The following is a 27,111-nucleotide window of genomic DNA, read 5'->3' as shown; positions in this document are numbered from 1 at the left end:
AAATACTCCCCTGAATGCTATATTTGCATAACAAATTAGGGGGTAATTTGTTATGAAATTTAAACCTTAGGGGGTAAATTGTTATGAAAATACAAACCTTAAGGGGCGGGATGTAATTTCCGAAACCTCAGGGGGTATCTGTAATTTAGCCAAACCTCAAGGGAGGTATATGTAATTTGCCCTAAAATAAAATAGATTAAAATAGTTAATAAGATAAAATATTACATTAAATTCATAATTACTTTATTTTTTTTTCTCTTATAAACATTATATCTAAATTTTAACCTACTAAAATAATTAAAAACTAAAATAACTTACTAAGAGCCAATTTGGGAATATGATTAAACTGTTTTAGGTCATATCACATCTTTATTTTTTTTGTACATTTTTTTATAAAAAATTTAAAAAAATTAACTTTTAACTAATTTTTCAAAACAGCACAAAAATAGTCAAATTTTCAAACGAATGCATGATTCACACACTTGATGGATACAATTTTTAGTACAATTATACCATCCAGAACACGGAACATTTGTTTTCGTTTTGTAATTCATATCCGGACCATGAGTATTCGGTAATTCATTTAAATTATAAATTTTCGTTCAGTTAGTTTCTGAACTGAGGGTGTGAAATTTATTATTATTATTTCCATATAATAGAGTAACTTTGAGTCGTAATCATGGTCTCAATACAAAGGCATGTAATTTAATAATATCGGTGAATTCAGAATAATTTATTGTAAATTATAAGTTAATAATCAACATCTAGATAATCAATTTTTTTAATTTATTGAATTATTTTTTTATTTAATTAATTATACGAAATAATCTTGTATAGACTTCTACAATAAAATAATTTTTTTTATAAATAATTCAAATAAATTACATCAAATAACCCTACGCAATGTGACCTAATCACAATTCAAAAGAGTCTTATTTACAATACGTACATACACTTTTTTTAATTTTTTATTTTTTTATAAGATATGTTCCATAGTCTGACCCTAACATTATTCTTCGCCCATAATTTCCTTCTGAGAACTAGAATTGGTAAAGACAACAAGGGGTCAAAATTTTCCTAAAAATATATAAATAAATAAATAATAAAACACATGTGGTCAAAATTTGGTCTGCAATCCCAAGAACGCAACCTTTAAAAAAAATTTGGGTAATTTTACCAAAAATGACTTGGACCCCAGCTAGGGGTGGGGTCGGCTCCTATTAGACAAAAAAATTATTTTTTTTTATTTTTTTTTTATTTTCGGCCAACCCTAGTGCGACACGTCACTGGGGATTGTCAGTGGGGTCACCTCACTGGGGGTTTGTAGCATTTCCCTAATTTTATACCATAGAATTTACATTTTAAAATTCTGTATCAAATTATGTCTTATATACATCTATTTATTGAAGGTTAAAAATCTATCACTATAGTTGATAATTAGGAGGTGATTCACGTTTTAAAATAAAATCTTAATTTTGATTCTTAGTACTGTGTATAAAATTTTAATAATTAAAAGTTAAATATAAATAAATTTGTTAATAATTGATGAAATTTTTTGTTACTATGTGTGTAATCCTATTTAAAAGGCTCATTAAAACGATTTTTAAAAAAAAAAAGTGTATTCTCAACCTGAAATCAAATCTTCATTTTTGTTAATCAAATTTATCAAAAAATCATGAATTTTACTTGTATCAAAATAAACTTTTCTGAAAAAAAAATAAAAATAGAAAATTCTATAATATACAAATTATGACTTGGTTATACCTCACGGTATATTATTTTGGTTATTAATTGAAGGTCTTGTCACGACCTGCTCCCCGTACCCAAGGGTTAAGCATCGTTATGGCCAGTAACTGAAGTTACCTCCGGCCAATTCTTAAACAAATTAATAAACGCGAGCGGAAATAATATTTAAATGAGGGTACCAAAATAATCATTGGAGCTTCTATTTTTATTACAAAATTTATTGACCAAAAGGCCGATATTTACATAGAAAAATATCATAAAGTGTTGTGTGTGTCAATTCGGAAGCCCCGCGTCTAAGACTTTTCAAAAGCTATTTCTGAATTGTACTGTTTCCTGAAAATTGGTAAACAGCTATAAGCACATGGCAGAGTGAGAAATATTATTCCAAGAGTATAAGCGACACAAAATAATCATGGATAGTTATGTCACTAAAATATTTAAGATAACTTAGACTAAACAAATAATCATTTAAGTAGCAAAACTGAGACTATGTAAATAAATAACCATAACCACGGTACCGTACAAAACAGAATAGAGATCACAAGAGTGACAGTCAGAACAGAGGTACGGATTCAAGAGGTAGCTCGTACGGATTATAGAGGTGGCTCCCACAATGGTATAGCACTTATCTCCGTACAGAACAGAGGTCAATAGATCCATGACAATAGAGGGCCACAAAGTGACCAAACAAAGGCGAATGATTATTTAAGTCCCCCAAGGCGTGGGACTCCCGTGGTGGTACTTACAAAACATAATTGTTTATAAGGTCATAGTCAAATATTCTTTAAAATTTAAACAAATATATTCATGGGTTTCATTTTAAACAAATAGAGTTCAGAAATTAATCCACGTAACTGAAATATTAATATAATTTATAATAATTTATAAAACATAACTTGTATAAAATAAATTATGGTAAATCAAAATATATGTAAAATATATTATGGTGACTCAAAGTACAATATAACTCACCTTAATATTGACTCTCAAACTTTACTTTCCACCATCACAAACATTCTTACTAGGGGTGGTCGCGGGTTGGTTGTGACCATGGAACCTCTAATCCGCCATCCGTCCGCCGGATTGGCAGATTTGAAAAAATCCATCCGCATCCGTCCGCCAATCCTGCGGATGCGGATTGAGCGGATTGGCGGATTGGCAGATGGATGCGAATCGGTTTGGCGGTTTAAAATTTTTCGCTGGACTAAGAACCATCATCATCATCTTTTGATCTAAGTCTTCCAAACAGAATAGTAAACAAAGAATCTAATATTTCCCCATCAAAAGTTAAAAGCAACTATGGTTACCACATTATCAGAAATATGAAATTGGACGCGTTCACAATTTACCTCTATTTATTTACTGACTCTGTGATCACCACCAGCTTTTGTAGTGGAGGAAAGGTAAGGGTAATCACAAAAAGGCTAGAGGTGATAGCAGAGCAGAGGGATGGTAATTGAAGGCAGTGGGCGGTGGTGTGGTCACTGGAGATGAGTAATGACTGCCCAGATACAGCTATAAATTACAGGAAAGCTTCAGTAAAATGCATGGAATGAGGACCCAAAAAGTTTAAAAAAAATTCAATTCTTGGGCCCCCACACAAAGGCTAATTTCACAAATCAAGTTATAACACTGCATTCAATAACTGAAGGAGATTTTTCATCATGAATGGCCTTTCCAAAATAATAAATAAATAAATACTACCATTCAGCTACAAGAAGCAAGAACCCTTTCAGGTGAACAAACTAATACTTACTTATAGACTACCAATCCAATCATAGGGCTTTGAACAAAAAACAAAAAAAAAATCTCTGTTCAGTATATACACAACAAATCTATATGCATATGAACACAAACTAGTTTGCCATTCAAAGCAAACAGCCCTCTAATTGGTGACAAGGAGGCTGTTGAGGGTCCTGTTTGGTTGTGTTTTCATCTTCTTGGTGGCTGTATCTTTAACAAAAACAAACAAACACTATGGTTGATCAATCTGCCAGTGTGTGCTGTGTGTGCTAATTTGCTAAAGACAAACAAATAGTGTGTGCATTGCACATAGGTGGGCACAACCTGTTCAGTGTGTGTGCTAAATAAACACAAACAAATAATGTGTGGCAAGCCTTTAAAAGGATGTTTTTGTACTTAAGAGCCTAAGTCCAAGAGTCATGGAACAAACAGTGTGTGGCAGGCTCTAACCTCAAGAGTCATGGAACATGGAACAACCTGTTCATATACAAAAACAACCTACTCAAATTTAGACAAACAACTTGGACAGTGGACGGAACAACGCAGCACAAATTTTTAACATACAATCATCCAAAATAAAGTATTACAAATCATCCAAAATAAAATATTACAATCATCCAAAAAATTTAAAATGTCTTAATAGTTATACAATCATCCAAAAAAGCCAAAATGTCTTAATAGTTAATACAATCGTCCAAAAAATTTAAAATGTCTTAAGCCATTGATTTCTTTGAGCCAAACCAAGCCATGAGCCAAACCTGCATAAAAAAAAATGAAATTATTTAAAAAGGAAAACACTAAAAAGTCTTAAACTTAAAATAAATAAACATAATACAACAAAAATATGTGAAGTAAACATAATATAGCAAAGGAGAAGTATTTTACCAATGATATTAAACTTCAATATAACTACTCTCAAGACTTGGACTTGAACATGAACCTGATTCCGAAACAACTACACATAAAACATAATACACCAAAAATATGTGAAGCGAAGATAATGAATTTTGAATAATACAAAATAAATAAAATTTAAAACAAAATAAATCATTGTATATATATATTACCCAAATCATATTGTTGTTCAAATTCTTCAACATTATCCATTGCTTGTCGAAGGCATATTGGAATGTTACTTCGAAGCCAATTTTGTGTACAAACAAGAACCTCCACCATCTTGGGAGCAAGTGAACTACGGAATGGATCAAGTATACGACCTCCTGTACTAAAAGCTGACTCAAAAGCAACAGTGGAGATAGGCATTGCCAACACATCTCTTGCTATAAGTGATAATACTCTATACTTTGTTGCATTAACCTTCCACCACTCCAAGATATCAAATTGAGAATTTTTCCCACCTTTCTCAATATCACCCAAATACTTGTCCAATTCCGATATACTCCCACTACTACAAAATTGCCCCTCCAAGAATGAGTTAAATTGAGAGTTCACAATAGAATGTGGATCATTTTCATCTATCATCATATCTATTGTTTCATTTACATTGGAGACATAGACATTTGTTGAATCAAGTGTGGCATAATGATTATACAATTGAGTCAAACAATGTTTCACCTTGTCTAACATTTCTTTCACTTTCACCACATCCCCACCAAAAATTGTTGATAAACAAAATTGCAAGTATGTCATTTTCCTTCTAGGATCAAGCACAATCGCAACATACAAAAGGAGATTGATTTTATCCCCATTTCCCCAATACTTGTCAAACTTCTCTTTCATTTTCTTTGCCATTGAAGACAAAATAGGATCGTTGTCTTTGATTAATTGTCCAATCATGTTTTCAATGACAAAAATTTCGGTGTAGAATGTATTTGAAGTAACAAATAAAGACCCAGAAAATCTCTTTGTTGCATTATAGAACATTTTAAGAAATTTCAAAAACACCCTGCAATTATCCCAATCCTCGGCTGTAGGCATCTCTCTCCTCTCACCCCCTTCATTATCTAAAAAATAGTGTTTATAATTGTAGTCCTCCTCACCCATTCTTTGAAACGCACTTTCAAATTTTTCCGCCACCTCCAACATAAGATATGTGGAATTCCACCGTGTTGGCACATCTAAGCACAAGAGACTCTTACTCTCAATTTTCAAACTTTCTACATACTTTTTAAAAGTGTCAAGACGGTTTGGAGAAGACCTCACATATCTCACTGCATGCCTCACATTTGCTATACAAGACTCAAGATCCTTTAATCCATCACTAACAATGAGATTTAGAATATGCGCACAACAACGCATATGTAAAAACTCATGACCCAAAACAGTTCCCTTCCACAGTTTTGTAGTTCGTTTCAAGAATCTAATGGTTAGATTATTAGAACTCGCATTGTCAATAGTTAAGGTAAAAAGCCCATCAATGTCCCACTCTTTTAAGAGTGCCTCAATTTTTTTCCCAAGAGTTTCTCCTTTGTGGTCTTCAACTTGACAAAAATTAATGATCCTCTTTTGTAACTTCTAATCATCATCAATAAAATGTGCAGTTAGACACATGTAACACAAATTTTGTATGGAAGTCCATGTGTCTGTGGTAAAGCAAATCCTACGCCCCTTCACAAGTTTCTTCAACCTCACTTTTTCATTAGTGTATGTGTCTACAATGTCCTTAGCTACGGTATGTCGAGATGGAATCTTGAACTTGGGTTGCATGACATTACAAAACCTTTTAAAACCAACCCCATCCACCAATTTAAAAGGCAATTCATCAATTACTATCATCTCGGCAAGATATCTCCTACCAACTTCTACAGAAAATGATGTAGCCACAACATCACTACCACCCTCCCCATCAACTTGTCTTGGTTTAAATCCTAATGTTTGTTGCCCTTGAGTATCCCTATATGGGTACTTTGTACAATTTTTCAAATGAGTTAATAAATTACTTGTTCCATGACTCTTAGAGCCTGCCATATATTCTTTCTTACAATACTTGCACATAGCCCTATCTTTCCCATCAATACCCTTAATCTTTTCAAAATGATCCCAAGCCTTTGATTGTGTTCTCCCACCACTACTACTTTTGGCCAAGGGTGGTCTAGGAGGGCAAGCAATAGGTTGGGTAGAGGGGTCAATAGAAGATGATTCAGGCTCAACATTAGGATTAACAAAAAATGTTTCTTCACTTGGAGGATCCATGAGTAAAAGATTATCAAATAAACTGCCAAAAACCAAACATAGAACAAGAGAGAAAATGAATAACAAGACAAACATCACTACTTAGCAACTACTTAGCAACTCATACAATGTTAACTTAGTGTTATTTAGCAACTCACACAATGTAACTCAATGTTACAATGTTAACTCATACAATGAAAGTTCATTCAGACTTCTATATCTAGTAAGTAGTAACTGAATCTGTTACATTGATCATGCATGCATTGACAAGATTGGTAGCAGAATTAGGTGAATTGACAAGATTGAGAAATAAGATAAACTAGGTTAAATAAGAAGTATGTGACCACTGACCAGATTTTCTTTCAAAAACAGGTTAAATATGAATAAATTACTGGTCACTTAATTAGTTACTTAAGACTATCTTACACATATGAATATCTCCACAGGCTTCAGATTCATTCAGACTTTAGATTCATTCATTCTCCACTGACCAATTCTCTAAAGAATTTTAGTGTTAAAAAACAAATTCAACAATGCTTATCAAGCCAATCAATCTCAACACCACTTAATTATGAGCTTTTTCACACTGTTTAGAACCTCTAAGTAATGAATATCAAGCTAAGCAAAAACTATAATTATAATTAAAACCATAAATAAAAACAGATTTTTCATTTTCCATTTTTCATTCACAAATTTGCCATTTTCTAAGTAAATACAGAAAAAAATTTCATTCACAAATTTTTCATTCCATTTTTCATTCACAAATTTGGATATTGAATTTGCTGCACTATTATGTAAAAACAGATTTGTCATTTTCTAAGTAATGAACCTCTAAGTAAGTAATTTTCCATTTTTTATTCAGATCACATTCAATTGTAAAGAAAAAATGTCAACTAACAGATTCAGCCTTTAGGAGCTACATTATTTTTCCGTCTCTGATCTGTGAGTTTTTTAACATTGTAAACAGATTCAATGCATAATATAGAGAGGGAAAGAAAATAGGAAACTTACATTTTTTTTCCTCTCTGTAACCTTCTTCACACTGTAACCTCTCTTCCACTGGTTTGGTTTCACTTTAGAACTATAACAAACTGGAACCAAAAAAATAAAAAGGAAAATAAGAACGAACAGATTTATAGAACAAAAAAAAATATTATTGAACGAACAGATTTACAAACAGATTGCAGAAAATAAGAACTTTAGAGGAAGTTGAAGTCGGAAAAAAAAAATTACAGAACGAACAGATTAGAGAGGAGAATAAGAGAAGGAGAGAAGACAATATCTCACCACCACCACACCACGATCGTCGATCGCCGATGGCTATTTCAGTGTAGATCGTCTCTCGATCGTCGTCGTCGTCGGTATGGGTAGGGTAGGGTTCTGGGGGAGAGAGAGAGAGAGTGTGTGTGTGTATCGAAGAAGAGGACTAAAATATTAGGTTAAGTGTGGTGAGATAAGATCAGAAAATGGGGGAAAATAATAAAAAAAATTAAATAATAATAACAAAAGCGGGCGGGTCGGGTATATTGAGTAAAGAGGCGGGTCAACCGTAACCCGACCCGAACCCGCGAAAAGCCAAATAATGCACCCGCGCCCGCCCGCCACGTGTCACGCATCCATCCATATGGTGTCGGGTCGGGTCAAGTCGGCCGGTTCAGGCAGGCCGGTGCATCCATTGACCACCCCTAATTCTTACTATAGTTTCCTAGTTCTAATATCTCTTTCGTGTTTTCTTTTTTTTTTTTTCTTCACTAATCTTTGAGCAACTCCTCCCAATTTATAGGGAGGCAAGTCATGCCATCAACCAACACGTGGCCACACCAAATCTTCCTCAGATTGATCCAATCTTGCCTTAGATTGATCTTTATCCTATTAACTTTTAATTATACTTTGGCCTTAAATTTCGTACTAATTACATTGTTTTACAAATTACACATAATAATACAAATAAATCGTATATTTTCTCAACTGTAATTAAATAATATTAGTATCAATTTTAAAGAATAATTAAAATCTAGGTTGTTACAGGTCTTTAATAATTTCTTATTTTTTGGTTATGCCTAAAGTGGTATATTGGGTGTTTAATTATGTTTCAAGTGGTGTTTGATTATGATCTATTACAATACTTTTATATGACAATATTTAAGTATTTTGTGGGAGCTGTTTTCTGACCTCACTGTCAAATAGTAGGGGTGTAATTTTGGCCCGACCCATGTCGGGCCTTGCGGGCTCCCGCCAAAAATTGGGTCGGGTTGGCCCATGGGCTAGAAAACTAGGCCCAAGCCCATCCAGGCCCAGGGGTATTCGGGTTTTGGGCTGGCTAGTGGGCCGGGCCCAAACAATTTAAAAATTTTTTTTTTAATTTTTTCCACCAAAATCTTATTATTTTCCATTAAAAATAATACCGAGTCTCAAGTGGGCCGGGCTTTTGGGCAAACCTTGAGCGGGCCGATGGCCCGGGCTTCAAAACGATGGCCTAGGCCCTGGTCCAAGGCCTCGGGCTGGGCTTGGGCTCGGGCTTTAACGGGCCGGGCCCACCTCGGGCCGCTAGCGCGGCACAGGCCAAAATTACACCCATACCAAACAGGTACTCAGCTAAAAAACACCAGCAGAATAGATTGCGCCCAAACAACCTGTCACAGAAAGATAAGATTCCGGCGGTGGTTCGTCCACTCGGGGGTACTCCGACGATCAATTCAGTACTCAATTATCTCTCAAAAATAGCAAACAGTGCTTAACTCACTAGTTAGGATACAAAAAGCGTACCTTAGACCCACGAAGGTGCTTTATATTTATAGCCAACACTAACCTGATTCCTCTAGAAGCCTAGCTTCTCTTGGACTTTGGCTCAATGCTCATCTAGACTCTCCAATAGATAAAGATAAATTCCCTAAGAGCTTTATCCTTATCCAGGCTGAGGTCCCCCTCCATTCTAGGACTCTTACAGCTTATCCGTTCATCTCAGATTCTGGTATCTCCGCAGATAACCTCAGCCTAGCCGAGATCACCTTGGCGCCATAATAGGACACGTGGCACCTCGGCTGGCACTTCGATGCCACATTTGCCACGTGTTGTTATTCACAAAAATATGCCCCCACAACTGCCCCTAGGTTCTATTACCTCGGTATCCTAAGGTGATGAAACCTATATCATTTTTTCACATAGTATGTCGGCTAAAACTTGCTCTACCCTTTATTACTAGGGTCGTCACACGTCGGCTCCATCTGTTCAAGACTGCAGTCTGCTTTATCAATGCCTTAGAACCAAGTTTTTCAAGTTCTTTAGTCGAGATCGCCCCCTTAGCTGAGGTCTTTGCTTAACTAAATCAAGAACTCCAAGAGTTCTATCTGCACATGAGCTGTCATGCACGGTTTCTCAACCGTTTTCGTCACGCCTCTTCTCCTCATTGATCCGTACCTGACATACGCCATCAGGTCGCGTCACTTCTGCGCGCGCCGCCTAACAGATACGTCGTCCAAGGCACATTCATTGTGGTCTCGCTGCCTTTTCGTGTTTTAACAAAATCACTTCCCTCTTTCCGTATTTTCACTTTACGCTCTTTGATTTCTTTCAAGTTTTCTTTCTCTAAAACTTCTCTCCCCAAAAAATCGCCATTGTTTCAAGTTTTTAAAGCTCTGCATCTTGCTCCAATCACCTCCCCCGACGAAGTATCCACCGTTCTGCTACATTCGCTATCATTGTCTGACTTCGGCGTACCTCATACCGGCGTCATTTTCTGCAGTAAGTCACTGTTTTCCCTCTTTTGAGTTTCAAACTCTATCGCTTTTGTTTATTGCCATGGTAAATCCATTTATGTTCCCTAGTCTTTGCTTGTGTTTTAAACTTTATCATTCCCATGTTTGAGCATGTTCTATTTGCAATTTTGTGTTTGTCCACTCTGTATCTGGGTCTACATATGAACACGCATACTGTTCATTCACTTGTTTTCATAATTTTCCATTGTCCTTGGCTTTGCACACTTGCACATAGTTCGCTACAATGTTATTGATTTCCTATTTCTTTCTTGAGTCTGAATCACACTATTTTTCCTGTTTACTTGTTTGCATTTTCTAGATTCTTGCCTTTATTTCTCTGCTTCTACATAGATTTAGGCTTGGGTTTGGGTAAAGAAATCACATTCTTAGGAAAACTGAAACAATCTCCCCTTGATCTTGAAAAACCCTTACCCCAGTTTCTATTTTGGGTTTAGCCGAGGTCCCTGAAAACCACACAAACCTCTTTCTTCTGAATTCTCACACCTTGTCCCTCTTGTCGACATTATGGGTATGTTTAGGTGGAGGGTGGATAACCCGGAAAAACTTGAGCATTTTAGAAGGGAGTTCTTCATCCCTGCCAATGTCTAACTCAGGTTGGCTAGGGCGGAGGACTCCATTATGCCCAATGACAACCTCATGCCCTTCCCAGTAGTTCCTTTTATCGAGTGCGGACTTAGGTCCCTCTCGACATTCTTTTTCGCCATGTCCTTCATTATTACAAGCTTAACCCAATGCAGCTAGCCATTAACTCCTATAGAGTCATAAACGGTATAATTGCCCTCGCTAGTCGAAAAAACTCTAGGATAACACTAGCCGACATCCAATACTACTATACTATGTGTGGCCTTAAATCAGAAAAAGGCTACATCTATTACCTTAAGCCGAGATCGACCGAGTACAAACTTATTGCCGACCTCCCAGACTCCAACAAAGGTGCTGGAGATGATTATTTTATCGTCTCGGGCAACTGAGAGTTCCCACCAGATGATGACCTCTACCTCTACCCCTTAAGCCGATCAATCTTTAAAGAGGGTAATGGTAAGAACCAAGTGTCACTTTACTTGCTTTCAAGTCTTTATTACTTTGTTCCTTTTATATGTTCTAATGTCTGTTTTTTACTTTGCAGCTCTTCCTCAGCCTCCAAAGGACTTTCGCAAAACCTTTTATCCCAGCAAAGACTTCAAGAAGCTGTTGGGCTTGCTTGTCAATCAGCGCAAGGCCCCTCTGCTGCTCAACTACATCTCAATTTATAAATCGACCTTGCCCGACGTCCCTAAGAAGAGCAAGTCTCCACCCTCTGCGACAACTCCTCCTACCGCTTCATCACCACGGCCAGACCAAGCCTCAACCTCTGACCCAGCAGGGCAGCCATCAACATTGACTCCCCAACTGATTCCTTCAGCTCAGCACCAACACCGTCGCCGAGTTCCCGCCAAAATTCTTGCTAGTAGAACTCGTAGCAAAAAACGCCAAAATGTTAAGGCTTCGGCTTCCGATCCAGCTAACCCACCTATTGCACTTCCGGTAATTCATTTCGGCACCAAAGTCACAGTTGTTGCCACCGCCGCCGAGATGCGGCACAAACCTGCAGTTGTTGAAGACTTATTTGCTAACATTCCTGGAGTCGTTACAGTCAAATCTTCATCTTCTCCTTCTCAACCACCCCCAAAGTCGAAACGAATAAAGAAGGCTAAGGCAAAGGTTACAGTGACTCAGATCGATTCTGAGGACACTGTGTCCATTTCAAAGCTAGCCGAGGCCGAGAAGAACACCCCCTCCGCCGAAAAACGTCCCACCGAAGACCTAGCATTCGAGGCCCCACCTTCCAAAAAGTCGAGGTTTGACCTCCAAGAGAGAAGCATCTACCCCCGAGGCATGGTCTGGGTGCCCGAGATCATGCTTAACGATAGACCTCTTACCGCCAGTGACAGTGCTTCAAACCTTGAGGTCAGTGCGGCCCTGTCCACGGCAGTTCTTCTGCCTGAAAACATGAATCGTATGGCCGAGCTACACGAATATGAAGATTTCGCTTTTATGATGCAACATTCGATTTTGGTAAACCTCTTTCCTACTCTTTTTGGTAGTCTTTCCATACTTAGTGAGATTCCACTAATCTGTGTTACTTCTTGCAGGCAATCCAGCACGCCCACACCTATGCCACGAAGACCGAGATAATGGGAAAGGATTTGGTGAAGAAGACAAAAGAAGCAGCCAAACTCCTATCCTCCCTTAACAAAGCCAAGGCCAGCAATCGCGCTCTCTTGGACCAGGCTGAGGAAAAAGCCAAGGCGGCAAAAGATGAAGTCGAGGCTGCAAGAGCCGACCTTGAAGCTGCCAATGCCAAAGTGGCTGATATGAAGGCCAAGCTTTAGGAGGCTCATGCAAATAAAGAGGCTGACGTGAAGGCGGCCGATGAAAAAGCCTTTGAAGAGAGACAGGCCGCCATTCGCGACCAATACAAGAAACAAGTCAACTTGGCTTGTAACCGATGTTACTACCTCAGTTAGACGGCGGCCCTCAACAAATTGGTTGTTTCTATGGACTCCAACCTTCGCAATATCAACCAGCTTGAGGTGCCTTTCCAGCCAAAGCCCGAGGACGACGCCGAGGACGATGAAGTCGATGAAGCCGATGAAGTAGAGGAGGAGGCTACCACTGATGCCAAGTCTCCCACCCTCAATGAGCAAATTGATCTAACTCAGGATAAGGAGGATGACTTGGCATCCAAGGGCGTCTCCCCTAAGCTAACCACATCTAAAGCCGAGGTTTACTGTACTGAAAAGAGTCTGGACAAGACTTTGCAAGAAATAGATGCTGAAATAGAGACCGATAAGACTACAATACCACCATCTGATCAAGCCAATCCTAGCATTTAGGAAATTTCATTTTTTCCCTTTCCTTTGGACAATTAAAATACTTTGTTTGAACAATGTTAGCTCTACATTTGGCCAGTGTGCCCTCTTTGTATCTGAACAAGTAATTCTTCTACAGGCCGAAGTGCCTTTTTTTCTTTTGAATGCAAGTATAATTTCTTCTTTCAAGTGTTTGTATGTTTGTATGCTTTACTGCTTTCATACTTAGAATATTTTGCATGTCTTTAATTTATTCTTTTAGCAGTATAGTCTTCTCAGAGAAAAATACCTCGGACATAACTTCCAATTTGTTCATCTCGGCCTTGGCTTAACACTTGAAAACATTGTAAAAATATTTTCACAAGTGTTATTTAGAACTTGACACTTTACTTATTGTCTTCTATCAAGATTTCAGCCTTCCATACTTTCAAAGTTTTGCAATCAGGTAATCTCAGAAAGTACGGATGTACTTCTTTCAAATTTACCTCGGCTTGACTTTAACTTGTAAATTTCTCTAAAAAAGTTCAACAAGTCCCAAGTACTTTAAATTATTACTCATTGTTCTCTAGCTCTCTGCCCCCTAATGTGAACTTAAGTTTCACTTAGGTTCTCATTAAGCATGTGGCTACGACCTTGTTTAGATTCAAATAGAGACTAGCCGAGATTTTCAACCTTGGTTCCTCTGTTAATCTTACTCAAATGTACTTAGTTCTAATCTGGGTTTGATTCTGCCGATATGGTAAATCTAGGTTAATCCAACTTAGTTCAACTCCATTATATGCAAGTATTAATTTTAACTCTGTCATATAATGAGTCTAAGTTATTCGTCATGTTTCAATCAGAAACATCGCCAACTTAGTTCAACTCTATTATATGCAAGTATAATTCTACTCTGCCATATAATAAGTCTAAGTTATTCGTCATGTTTCACTCAAAAACATCGCCAACTTAGTTCAATTCTATTATATGCAAGTATAATTCAACTCTGCCATATAATAAGTCTAAGTTATTAGTCATAATTCACTTAGAAACATCGCTAAGGGACTGGTTAGTCGTATTACACAAGTTTGAAATAAAAAATTGAGCTAAAATTTTATTATTACTTCGGCTACTAACAAAAAACATTAATTAAAAAACTAAAAATCTAATGATAAAAAAACTTCAAGTTGCAAGTATTCCAGAGTCTTGGCAACTCTTTGCCTTTGCTTTCTTCAAGCCTATATGTCCCATTGCCAGCGACCGAGATGATTCTTGTCACGACCCAAACCCCCCCTATGGGTTTAGCACCATAACCGACCAGTAATCCGTGATTACCAAAGGCCTGCTTAATAGTAAAGATAGTAATACAGAGTACAGGGGCTGGCGGAAGCCAAAACAGTAAATAAAAGGTGTCCAATGAGCTGTGACATTCTGAATGCAAAAAAGACTTTCCTGAACATATTCGCATTCAAAACCAAAACAGTATATACATACGTCATATATACAAACATTCAGGTTAGGGACCAAATCCCTACCACAACAGTACAGTGCAAGTCTTAACATTGATTATAGAACAAAGGCAAAAGAGGAAATCTAAAACACCCCAAACCAGCCTTGGCTTGAAACGACTTAGAACCTCGCAGTGAGGCACAACGTTTGGCTTGACAAAACGAGAGCTAACCCGACGCTCCTAGCTCTGGTCCGGTGCCTGGACACCTACATATATATATAAACAGTGAGCTAAAGTCCAGTGAATAACAGTTGTGTAAAGAGGTTAAGAATGAATGTCCTTTCAGTAATTAAACAGTCATATCAGTCATTTAGAAACCATAGCAGTTATATGTGGTACATCTAATAGCAAAACAGTACAGTAGGTCTTAACAGACCGAACAGTCAGTTGATGACCATCATAACAGTAACAGTAGTGGTTCCAAACTTGGGAACCGACAGTGATCTCTGTGACAGTAGCAGTAACAGTACAGTAACAGTAAGTTGCTAAGGATGCCACGAATACAGTTTACAAATAGGACAAACATTCGATTATTAAACAATAACGTTTCAATAAACAGAACAATCGATCATTCAGAAAATATTCATAATTGAATATATCTTTACAAAATTGTTACTCACAGAGCACTGGGCTATAAGCAGCTAATGAGCGTCCTCGGATGCTAACCCTACAGTTACAGAATGAACATACACTAAGTTATACACTTGGGTTTAATAACTTAACCCCTAACTTAACTCGGTGTGGTTCTACATCAATATCCTCCTTAAGATGCCTTAAACATGGCCTAAGAATGCCTAGGATGGAAAGAGGATGCAAAGATGCACTTTAAAACGCTTTTCAAAATTTTCAAAAAACAGGAGGTCCCGCTCGAGCGTGGCTTCCTACTCTTAAGCGGACATGCAGAGAAAGGAGCTCCGCTCGAGCGTGACATTCCCCGTTCAAGCAGACTGCAAACTCAGGAAAAAGTACTGGATGCATGCAATTCACGCTCGATGGGCGCTCGATCTCCGCTCGAGCGTGAGACACAAGTCCTCGCTCGAGCATGCATTTCCTCACTCGAGTGGAGTACAAACACATGAATAGTACTGGATACACACATTTCACGCTCGAGCGTTACTTTCCCCGCTCGAGCGGAATGCATGTACTCAGCGTGTACGCTCGAGCGTGGATCCAAAATCTGGAAATTCCAGATTGAACCTCCAAGCTCAAATTCGACATTTAAAGAATCAAATTTGATTCTTTTGGGCCAATTTTCTGGAAATCACTTTAAAACTCATAATATGACATGCTTCAAAGATCAATTTGCAAAATCAAAGCCCAAAGGTAGTTCAATTAAACACAAATCCAAACAAAACTTCATGAACATAATGTATATGTAACATGCAAGTGTTCAATTGAAATCAAAGCTTCAAATACTTGATCAAATGAGTCAATTCACTCAAAAACATGATGAATTCATGGGCCATAGCTAGAATATAGGCATGCATGTGAGGATTTCCATGAAATCAACCTCAAAACTCAACAATGTGTACATGCATGCATGATTTAGCTACTCAAATCAACTCTTTAAACCAATTCTTGACTTACATCACTAATGACTCATGAACCATGCAAGAACCAACTTGAATTCATAAACTAAAGGATAAATATCCTACCTTAGGTCCTCAATTTCAAGTCTAGAAGCTCAATTACGCAATCTACTCTTCAATTCTTCTAATTCTCCAAGCAATTCTTGTTGAAACCAAAGCTCTCCTACTCTCCCTCTCTTGCTCACGGTTTTAGTCTCAAGAAGGATGATGAAATGATGTATGGAATGTACTAATTAAGTCCCAAACAAGTGTATAGGAAAAGGCCACTCAATGGCAAAATTGTAATAAACTTGAACTAATGTAATTTAGCTTTATTTAATCTGATTTAATCACACTAAATCAAATTTAAATTAAATCTACCATAATATCACATAAATTCTAATTAACATAAAACACCAATCAATTTCAGATTCGGCCGCCGATAAGGCTTTCAATTCGCAATTCGAAGTTAAGACACGAACAGATCATTTAGTAGTCAAACAGATAGAAATGCATTTACAGACAATACACTCATGCAATCAGTTTAGGATTTCTTCTTAATCAGTTAATTATCATATTCAGTCACAGTTTAGCAGTAATCAGAGGTGATGGTTGTCACAATTCTATAAGGTCCTTCCCAATTTGGGCCAAGCTTTCCCTCTCTAGGATCCTTCTTGGTGCCGACGACCTTTCTCAAGACGAGGTCCCTAACTTGAAACTCTCGCAGGTTGACCTTTTTATTGTAAGCCCTAGCAAGCTGCTGCTGGTAAGCCCGCAGCCAAACTGCTGTTTTCTCCCTTCTTTTTTCCAATAGGTCCAGATCTCGAGCCAAAAATGCCTCATTAGTCCCATTCTCTACTCGACTTCTAATGGGATTACTGCCTCTGTGCCATAAGCCATGGCAAATGGGGATTCCCCAGTCGATCTTCTCGACGTAGTCCGATATGCCCAAAGTACATTGGGCAACTCTTCCACCCACTTTCCCTTTACTGCTTCTAACCTCTTCTTAATTCCATCCAAGATAGTTTTGTTGGATACTTCTGCTTGACCATTGCTTTGAGGGAAGCTTGGAGTGGAGTAGTAGTTCTTGATCTTATACTTTGCACAGAAGCTCTTGATTAGCTTACTATCAAGCTGTGTACCATTGTCTGTCATTATTGCCCTTGGAATCCCAAACCTGGTGATGATGTTCTTCCATATGAAGCTCTTTACATCAATGTCCCGAATCTTTGTAAGGGTTCAGCTTCTACCCACTTGGTGAAGTAATCTGTTGCCACCAGTAGAAACTTCCTTTGTCCAGTCGCTTGAGGTAGTTGTCCAACAAGATCCATGTCCCACTAGGCAAATGGCCAAGGGTTGGACACTAGGTTTAAATCTGCTGCTGGTTGATGTATCAAAGGTGCAAACCTCTGACACTTCTCACACTTTCTGACATAAGCTTCAACATCTTTCTGCATATAGGGCCACCAATACCCCTAAGTAATGGCCCTATGAGCAAGTGACCTGCCCCTGCATGGCTTCCGCATACTCCTTCGTGTATTTCATACAAAAAGTCTTCAACTTGTGAAGGATGCACACATCTCAAAAGAGGACCAGTAAAAGACTTTCTGTAGAGATGTCCTTCTACTGTCAGACTGAACCTTGCTAACTTCAGTCTGGTTTTGTGTGTTTCTTTGTGATCATCTGGCAACTTCTCATCTCTAAGGAACACTACTATTGCATCTATCCAACTTGGTCCTATCTCTACACACATTGCTTCATACTCTGTGTTTACTGGTTCTACGCTTGGGCCTGACAAATATTCAATCATTATTGTCCTTACCTCTTCTGATTTCATTGCACTAGCCAGGTTAGCCAAGGCATCAGCATGGCTGTTGTCATCTCGACTAACTTGATGTAGTCGACAATCTTGGAATAAGGCTACCAATCTGGCAACCTCCTTTACATAGGCCATCATTCTTTTTTCTTGGGCTACGTATTCGTCTGTTACTTGGTTGGCGATAAGTTAGGAGTCACAGAAGACCACTACCTCGTCGGCTTTCATTGCTGTTGCAAACTTTAATTCTGTGATCAGTGCTTCATATTCTGCTTCATTGTTTGAGGCTTCAAACTCCAAACGAATAGATTGTTCCAGCATCCGCCCATCTGGCGAGACTAGCACTACTCCTGTCCCTGCTCCCTGACGATTTGAACTCCCATCAACAAATAGGCAAAAGGAGTCGCCGATGTAAATATCGCAAGGCTTGAGTTTCTCTTCTTTCTCCTGTTCTGCTATCCCCAGCTAGGTTTCTTCCTATTCACCTGGACATCCTAAACCGCAACTCAACGGAGCCTGATGTGGGATGGCGCCAAGTGTGAACTCGGCTACGAAGTCGGCCAAAGCCTGGCCTTTGATTACTGTTCTGGGTCTAAATTCCAGGTCATATTGGCCCAACACCACTGCCCATTTGGCTATCCTGCCTGTCAGATCTCCTTGCTGCAACAAGGACTTCAAAAGATGTTCAGTTAATACCACAATCTTGTGGGCTTGAAAGTAATGATTCAGTTTCTTGGAAGCCATTACTAAGGCTAGTGTTAGTTTCTCCAAGGGTAAGTATCTGGTCACTGCATCCATTAGGGTTTTACTCACGTAGTATACTGCCCTTTGTTCTCCCTTCTCTTCTTTGATTATTACTGCACTTACTGTATGCTCCGAAACCGCCAAGTACAAGAATAGTTCCTCTCCAGTTACTGGATTTGAGAACACTGGAGCTGTGGTAAGATATTTCTTCAAGTCGGCTAAGGCGACTTCACACTCTTCTGTCCATAAGAAATCTGTGGCCTTCTTCACTAAACTAAAAAACGGTTTGTATTTGTCGGAACTTCTGCTTATGAACTTATTCAAGGCTATGGGCCTTCTAGTCAACATCTGCACTTGTTTTGCCGATGTCGGACTCTTCAAGTCCAATATGGCCTTGATCTGATCTGGGCTCGCCTCAATGGCCCTTCTGCTAACCAAATATCTCAGGAACTTTTCTGACCCAACTCCAAATGCGCACTTCGACGCATTGAGTCGGAGCCGAAATGTCCTCAGGATATCAAAGACTGCTTTTAGGTCGGCCAGATGATCCTCAGGCTCTTTGGTCTTCACGACCATGTCATCAATGTATACCTCCACTGTTTTGCCTATTAGATGTATGAACATCTTAATCACCAATCTCTAGTAAGTTGCTCCTACATTTTTCAACCCGAAAGGCGTTACTCTATAACAATACAACCCTTTTGGGGTGATGAATGCAGTCTTCTCCTCATCGGGAGGGTACATGGCTATCTGATGATACCCTCTGTAGGCGTCCAGAAAGCTCATCCTTCCATGCCCTGAAGTGGCATCCACCAATTGGTCAATCTTGGGGAGTGGCAAACTATCTTTGGGACAAGCCATATTCAGGCTGGTGAAGTCCACGCAGACCCTCCACTTCCCATTCTTCTTCTTTACAACAACTATGTTTGATAACCATGTTGGGTAGTTTACCTCTCGAATGACTCTAGCCTCAAGCAATTTATCCACCTCCTCTTCTACTGCCTCAACATGCATCAAGGTCGACCTTCTAGCCCATTGAATAACTGGTTTAGCCGACCTGTCTACATTCAGCCTATGGCAAGTGACCTCGAGGTCAATGCCAGGCATCTTGTATGGTGTCCAGGCAAACACCTCAATGCTTGCTCGTAAGAAGGCTTCTAACTCTTTTTCTTCTTCCTCGGCCAAGCCTGAGCTGAGAAGGAAGAAGCTCTCTTTATCCCCTTACTGGACTAGGATCTTCTTCAGGGTTTCCTCACTCTTCTCGGCTGGTTCTTTGCCGACGTCCTCCAGGACCTCCATGTCCTCGTCCTCAATCTCTGCTGATTCTGCTTCTCGCACGCTGCAAATGAATTTCATTGCTACCATGTAGCAATTCTTTGCCTGCACCTGATCCCCTCTGACCTCCTCAACTCCATGCTCTGCTAGGAACCGCAACAGTTGGTGCAGTGTAGAGGGGACAACCCTCATTATGTGCAACCACAACCTTCCCAGGATAATATTGTAAGAGGAGGGGGTGTCAATCACTGTAAATTCTATGCTCACCTTCCTAGTGCCTGCCTGTACCTCCAAATTTATTGCCCCCAAGGGCCATGTCGACGTTCTGTTGAACCCGGCCATTAGACTACTGGACTGCTCGAGGTCATCTTGGTAAAGGCCGAGCTCCTTGTGACATCTGACATACATGATGTCACAAGAGCTGCCTTGGTCAATCAGAATGCTCCTTACTTAGCATTTTTCAATCTTGAAGGATATCACCAGAAGATCATTGTGTGGATGTTGTACCATGTCTAGGTCGGCTTCAGTAAAATACACCATGGGTCCCTGGTACACGTTTGTCCTGGGCTTGATATACATGTTGTAGGTGTTTTACCTTCTGTGTCTCTTCCCGTATATCATTCTTGTTAACCTTCGAGTGGATCACATTGATCACTCGAGATCCGTCTACTTGCGGCTGTGGTGCTAGTGGAGGCGGTGCTGCTGGTGTCTGAGGCAGTCTCGCTTGTTCTTCCCTTGTCCTGGCCTTATCTACTAAGTCCCTTAAATGACCTTGTCTTACCAGGTCTTCCAGTTGTGCCTTTAGGGTTCTGCACCCTTGAGTTAGATACCCATCCTCATTGTGGTAGGCACAGCGCTTCCCCAAACTTCTTCCCATAAATTCGCTAGGAATCTTCTCTGGTGCTCTATAATAGGGCTGATTCCGGATTCTTTTCAAGACTTTGTAAACCAGAATTCGGAATACAGTAGTGATTGCCTGTGCAACCCTTAGTCCTGTCTCTTGCTTGTTATATTGAGTATTACCTCGACCTCGCTTTGGCGAGCCATTTCTCTTCTCTTGTTTCGACGCCTTTGTCCCTGGCGTGTCTTCTTCAACTCTCGCATATTTCTCGATCTTGGCCATGAGTTCCTCCATACTTTTTGGCAGTGTCTTTGCCAGTGATTTTCGATGCAGACAGTCATCGTTCAGGCTGTTTTTAGAGGATACGACCGCCATCTCTTGGTTGCACCCTGGTATTCGATTAAATACCTCATAAAACCTCTTGGCATAAGCCCTAAGGCTTTTATCCTCGCCAATTCTCAAAGCCATCAGGGAGTCCACCCTCAATGGCTGTAGTTTTTTGTCATAAACTTGGCCACAAACATTTCAACCAAGCCTTCCCAACTTTTCACAGTTCCTTTCGGCAACTTGTGAAACCAGTTTGATGCAATTTCTCAAAAGGCTGAGGGGAACACCTTGCAGAGCAACGGCTCGTTTCCAGTGTACAGTGCCATTGAGTTCAAGTACAAGCTGACGTGAAAGTTAGGGTCAGACTTACCGTCGTATATCTGGAATCTTGGTATATGGAACCTTTTAGGGGCCTCAAATTTGTCCAATTCTACCGAAAACGGCGTTCTCGGCTTGACCGAAGATGTTACCTCGGCATCCTGTCGCTTCCTCTGGAGGTAATCCCTCAAGACCTCCTTGGTTCGACCAAGAGCTCGGCTATCAACGGATTTCAACCTTTTTGGTGCGCTACTCCCGGTGTCATTATGAGTCCTCTTGGACCTCCCTCCATTAGTTGTGTCGAAACAAAGCTCCTTCCCTTGAGCATGCCAATGTTCTTTGGTGCAGGCTTCTTTGGTACGATGTGTCCTCCGAGACTCTCCTTTCATTGACTCTCCTCACCCGACCTCCCGTGAAGGCCGGTGAAAATGTTCCTTGGTCCTGTCATGCTGAGGGACTGCAGGAATTGTTTTCTACCCCCATTTCTGGGCATCGTTCTTGGCCGTTGGAATCAGCGTGTCTTGAAACGGAAACGGTGGCTGCATGACATTGTTCTGCATCATGAAATTGACGACCGATTGCAGGTCCACCAATTTGTTTGTCATTCCCTTCATCTCGCCGTCCCTCCACAAGCATCTTTCCTTCTATACCTGAAGGTCATTCTCATTATAATACTCGCCTCAATCTGCCTTCTTTGGTACGTCTCCCTCCTGGCCGACGTCTTTCTCTCTAGGATTCTTATCCCGAGGTTCTTTCTTGCAATTATCCTCCTCTACGTTAGGGTCAATGTATTTACCACTTCCAGTAAGGATGTCGTCCCCAATCTTCTCTTTCTGTCCGTCGTTGGCCATCTATTCTCCTTTATTTCCCACAGACGATGCCAAATTGTAGGTGCTGTTTTCTAACCTCACTGCCAAATAGGTACTCGGTTGGAAAACATCAGCAGAATAAATTGCGCCCAAACAACCTGTCACAGAAAAGATAAGATTCCGGCAGTGGTTCGTCCACCCAGGGGCACTCCGACAATCAATTCAGTACTCAATTATCTCTCAAAGATAGCAAACAGTGCTTAACTCACTAGCTAGGATACAAAAAGCGTACTTTAGACCCACGAGGGTGTCTTACTTTTATAGCCAACAGTAATCTGATTTTTGTAGAAGTCTAGCTTCTCTTGGACTCTGGCTTAATGCTCATCTAGACTCTCCAATAGATAAAGATAAATTTCCCAAGAGTTTTATCCTTATTCAGGCTGAGGTCCTCCCCCATTCTAGGACTCTTATAGCTTATTCGTTCATCTCGGATTCCGATATCTTCACAGATAACCTCGGCCTAGCCGAGATCACCTTGGCGCCATGACAGGACATGTGGCACCTCGGCTAGCACTTCAGTGCCACCTTTGCCACGTGTTGTTATTCACAAAAATATGCCCCCACATATTCTATTACACGAAAAAATGCTTAAGGTGGATTGAATCAAAGATAAGAATTCTGCTTATATTAGTAAGATCGTAAGAGTTATTTATATTGATACATAACAAATTTCAAATTCATATAATAAACAGTATCCTCAACGGAAATCAAGCACAAAATCTTTATAATTTTAATAATTTCAATTATCAAAGGGGTTCTGATTATTTATGTGACATATCATAATAACCGTAAAATTTTTATTTTAGCCAAATTACTTTTGCATATCTTTTCTGGCGGAACTCATGAAGGTGCATTATCAACAATATTACAAATTCAAAATTTTTATTTAAAAGTTATTTTTTTAAAAAATCAATAGGTGCCCTAAACATACACAATCATTTTCGATGAATCATTATTTTTTAAAATAATACTCCACACTATTTATCATTTGATATTTGTCAATTTATCTTCCAAACACTTAACAAAAAAAGCATTGAGTTCCATTATTTTAATCAATCAATATCAAATTGGACGCTACACGTATATGTAAATCACTTCTAAAAATATAATATCTGACATAAAATCACAATTGAGTTAACTTTAATTAATATAATGATATTTTATATTATGATGTGTTACAAAAAAATAATTTTAATTTTAATTTTAAATAAAATTTAAATTTAAATTTAAATTATTTATTTTAATAATCTTACCCTTATCGTTTTATAAAAGTGCTACTTGAATATTTACATATTATAAATTTAATTAAATTATTTGTTTATTTTGATAATTTTAATTCTATTGTGTTATAAAAGTGTAATTTACATATTATAAATTTAGTTAAATTATTTGTTTTTTTGTTTTTTTGATAATTTTAATTCTATTGTGTTGTAAAAGTGTAATTATCATATAATAATTTTATATGATATATATTAAATTATAAGATAGTAAAATAAACACTCATTTTGATATTAAAAATAATAGTTAAATTAGAAAGAGAATTAGTAATATAAAATTAAAAGTGATTCTAATTATTTATTTTTATTTTTATTTTTATTTGGAAAATAAAAATATGTAGAAATAAAACTACGCAAAATTTATTTAAAAGATTAAATATAAATATGCTGTGGTTAGATTAAGAAGAAAATACATAAATTAATTATGTAGAGTGTTAATTTTTTCTTTAATATTCTTTTTGAATTATTCATACATATTATATATAGGTATATGTAATTTAAATTAAATATAAATATTTTGTAATAAATAATTTCATGTTAAATAAAAAATTAAATATAAATTAATATTAAGACATCAATAAGATAGACAAAAAAAATATAAAATGAGATTAATTTGATGTTTGTGATATACATAATTAAGCATATTTTGTCTTATTTATTTATTTATTTGTATATTGGGATAATTATTTTTTTTAAATATCATAATAATTATGGAGAATTTTTTTAAGGTACTTGATATTAAAATTTTATAAGATAAACAGCATATAATATTTTCATAATAGTTGGGGTACCTCAATATTTTTACAGAGAAAATTCGATACAAAGAAATTTCGTCCGGACATAGAAAAATTTCATTGAGGGACCTTAGCTAATAAAAAAAAAAAAAAAAACATATTGGATATCTCCTACAACCTAAAGTTAGAGAGGGATGTTTTATTAATTTTTTCAATAATTAAATTATATCTATGTATATGAAAAATAAATATTTCTCAAATAGAGTCCATATAAAATTAGTTATTATAATTGAAATTGAATTCGTATAGAATTTTATATGTAAATAAATGGAAAAAAGTTACATATGTGACTTTTATAAATAAAAAATAATAATAAATAAGTCTTTAAAATATGTCATATATATATATATATATATATGATTACAAAAATGTAATTAAAAAATATTTAAAAGGAAAATCGAGAGAGTTGGTTCAACTCACCACAATCATATTATTCTTAAAACAGTGTTACAATAATATGCAATATGATTTGTCATCAATACCCCGTAACATTATTATTATTTAAAATTATATTATCTTCTCAAAACCAAAAACAAAAATGAAAACAACAGAACAGAACAGAAAAAGCAAAAATGATTCTTTGATAATCGCTAATTGTTAATGACACTTTCTACATATTAAAAGGGGAAAAAAAAAAAAAAAAAAAAAAAAAACACTATCTACAAGGAATTTCTTTTCTTTATTTTGTGCTGTTTTGCATCTTTTTTATCGTCGTCACTCTAAAGAATTGAACAAAATGCCCTTCTAGCTAGGATTTTGAATTTGTAGTCCAAAATTTTTTCACAAAGGACTGAGCTTTTCTCTAATTGGTGAGGTGTTGTTAGACTTTGATAGACCATCTTGAGTCTATATTGGTAATTCAAAGATTTTTTTCATGCAAAATTTAGTTCATATAGTCAGATTACAATACTATTTTTGTATAAATAATTTGTTTGACGAATAATAATAAAATAATCATTGTATTATTTTTCTCACCTAACATTCATAAAATTATTCAAATGTAGTGTTGAATTCGTTGGAAAATGGAATGGTTACTCTCCTAAATTGGCTGGAATATAAATTTTTCTCCTTCTTACCAAACCAAACAAGAGAGAATATTTTGATGAAACAAAAAAAATTTCATTTTCATTTTCATTTTAGCGAATCAAACAACCAAACAGGAAATTTATTTATTTATTTTAATAAACGGACCAGAGACCCCAATTCATAACCTGTCAAATATTGGCGTCATCCCTAAACCAACATATGCTTGGTTGTACCTGAGAATTTCTCTTTTCTATTCCTTTTTTTTTTTTACCACATTTTGGTGAGTATTGGACAGCAAATTATGCTATGAACGCATAAAGGAAAATCACCAATCTTTTCTTACGTGATTTTGGAAATCGAATACCAAAAATTGAAAAAAGTGTACCAAAATCACCAATCCTTCTATGTGATTTCATGTGTTCATCATTCAGTCTTCTTTTTTTTTGTTTTCTTAATTTTTAAAAAATTTTATTTAGATCATGAATTTGGATAGGGATATTTAAAAAAAAAAAAATATGAATGAAATATCATTATATTTCACTTACTTTTTTCTTTTCTTTCCAAATTTTTACCCAAATTTATAATTCAAACACAATTTTAAAGATTGGCACCTTTCTGTCGATTGATGGAAAATGAAGAGATAAGAAGAAAGCACAAGTCACCATGTGTCAACATGTTGATGGTAAACAATACCTATTATTTACTATTTTTAACACTTTAACATTAGAGAGCCACCTTGAGCTATTGCCAAAGCATCACATTAAGTATGTAACCGAATACAAGTATGACAATCTTGGCTTTGGGGATATTTTTAACTGCCCTGTACTCCACTTTCTGGTAGCCATTTCCAGGATTACATTGCTTAGCTCTGCCTCTGGGCTGCGACCACCACCACCCCAAGAAGTCTCATATTCTTGCATCACGGTAATTGCCTTCGGAACATGCCACTCATACTGGTGGTCTTTTTGGCCACTCCACCCCTCTTGTGGCTGAACATAGCCACCTCCATTGAACTTCGCAATATGGTGGTTTGAGGACGGTTGTTCTGGCCACTCCACCCCTCTTGCTGCTCAGCATAACTACCATCGAACTTCATATGACGATGGTTTGAGGGCAGTGGAGTGGCGATGCCACCATATTGGTGGTTGTTCTGGCCACTCGGTGGAGTGGGGGTGCCATCATATTGGATGTTGTTCTTGCCACTCCACCCCTCCTGTAGTTGAGCATAGCCGCCATCAAAGATCATTTGATGATAGTTTGATGGCAGCAAATTGGAGGTGCCAAGTGGCATCTGTGGGACATAGGTTAGGTGGCTGTTTGACGGCGCGTACCAGTAACCCTCTTGCTGGCGGACATCGTAGACTTGGTGCTGCTGGTATGCAACACCAGGATAGGCATCAATTTGGATGACCATATATAATTTCTGAGTTTGCGAATGTACACATTTTATCTGAGCTTTTGCATGCTATTTATAAGGTTTGTTTGGTGGTGAAAAATAGATGAGCCTAACAACTTTAA

The 27,111-nt window shown here is 37.7% G+C and overlaps 1 protein-coding gene and 1 long non-coding RNA gene across 2 annotated transcripts; both read right to left on the bottom strand.

Moving 5' to 3' along the window:
* Window positions 1–2,950: 2,950 nt before the first annotated feature.
* LOC114303589 (zinc finger BED domain-containing protein RICESLEEPER 2-like) lies at window positions 2,951–6,642 on the bottom strand. The gene is made up of 6 exons (XM_082872554.1): window positions 6,082–6,642; window positions 4,557–5,964; window positions 4,231–4,247; window positions 3,940–3,966; window positions 3,110–3,247; window positions 2,951–3,043 (listed from the first exon to the last, which is right to left on the bottom strand). Exons 1-6 carry the CDS (start codon window positions 6,640–6,642, stop codon window positions 2,951–2,953), a joined length of 2,244 nt encoding a protein of 747 aa, XP_082728680.1.
* A 679-nt stretch (window positions 6,643–7,321) lies between these two features.
* On the bottom strand, window positions 7,322–8,089 carry LOC145791175 (uncharacterized). Its single transcript, XR_014331016.1, has 2 exons — window positions 7,912–8,089; window positions 7,322–7,712 (listed from the first exon to the last, which is right to left on the bottom strand). It is a non-coding gene; the product is annotated as an uncharacterized LOC145791175 (long non-coding RNA).
* Window positions 8,090–27,111: the final 19,022 nt, after the last annotated feature.

Source organism: Camellia sinensis, chromosome 5 (genome assembly GCF_055761805.1).
Source record: "Camellia sinensis isolate YWXY chromosome 5, ASM5576180v1, whole genome shotgun sequence".
NCBI classification, from domain to species: Eukaryota; Viridiplantae; Streptophyta; class Magnoliopsida; order Ericales; family Theaceae; genus Camellia; species Camellia sinensis.
Note: the sequence above shows the minus strand (reverse complement) of the source record. Positions and strands in the feature narration are given on the sequence as shown.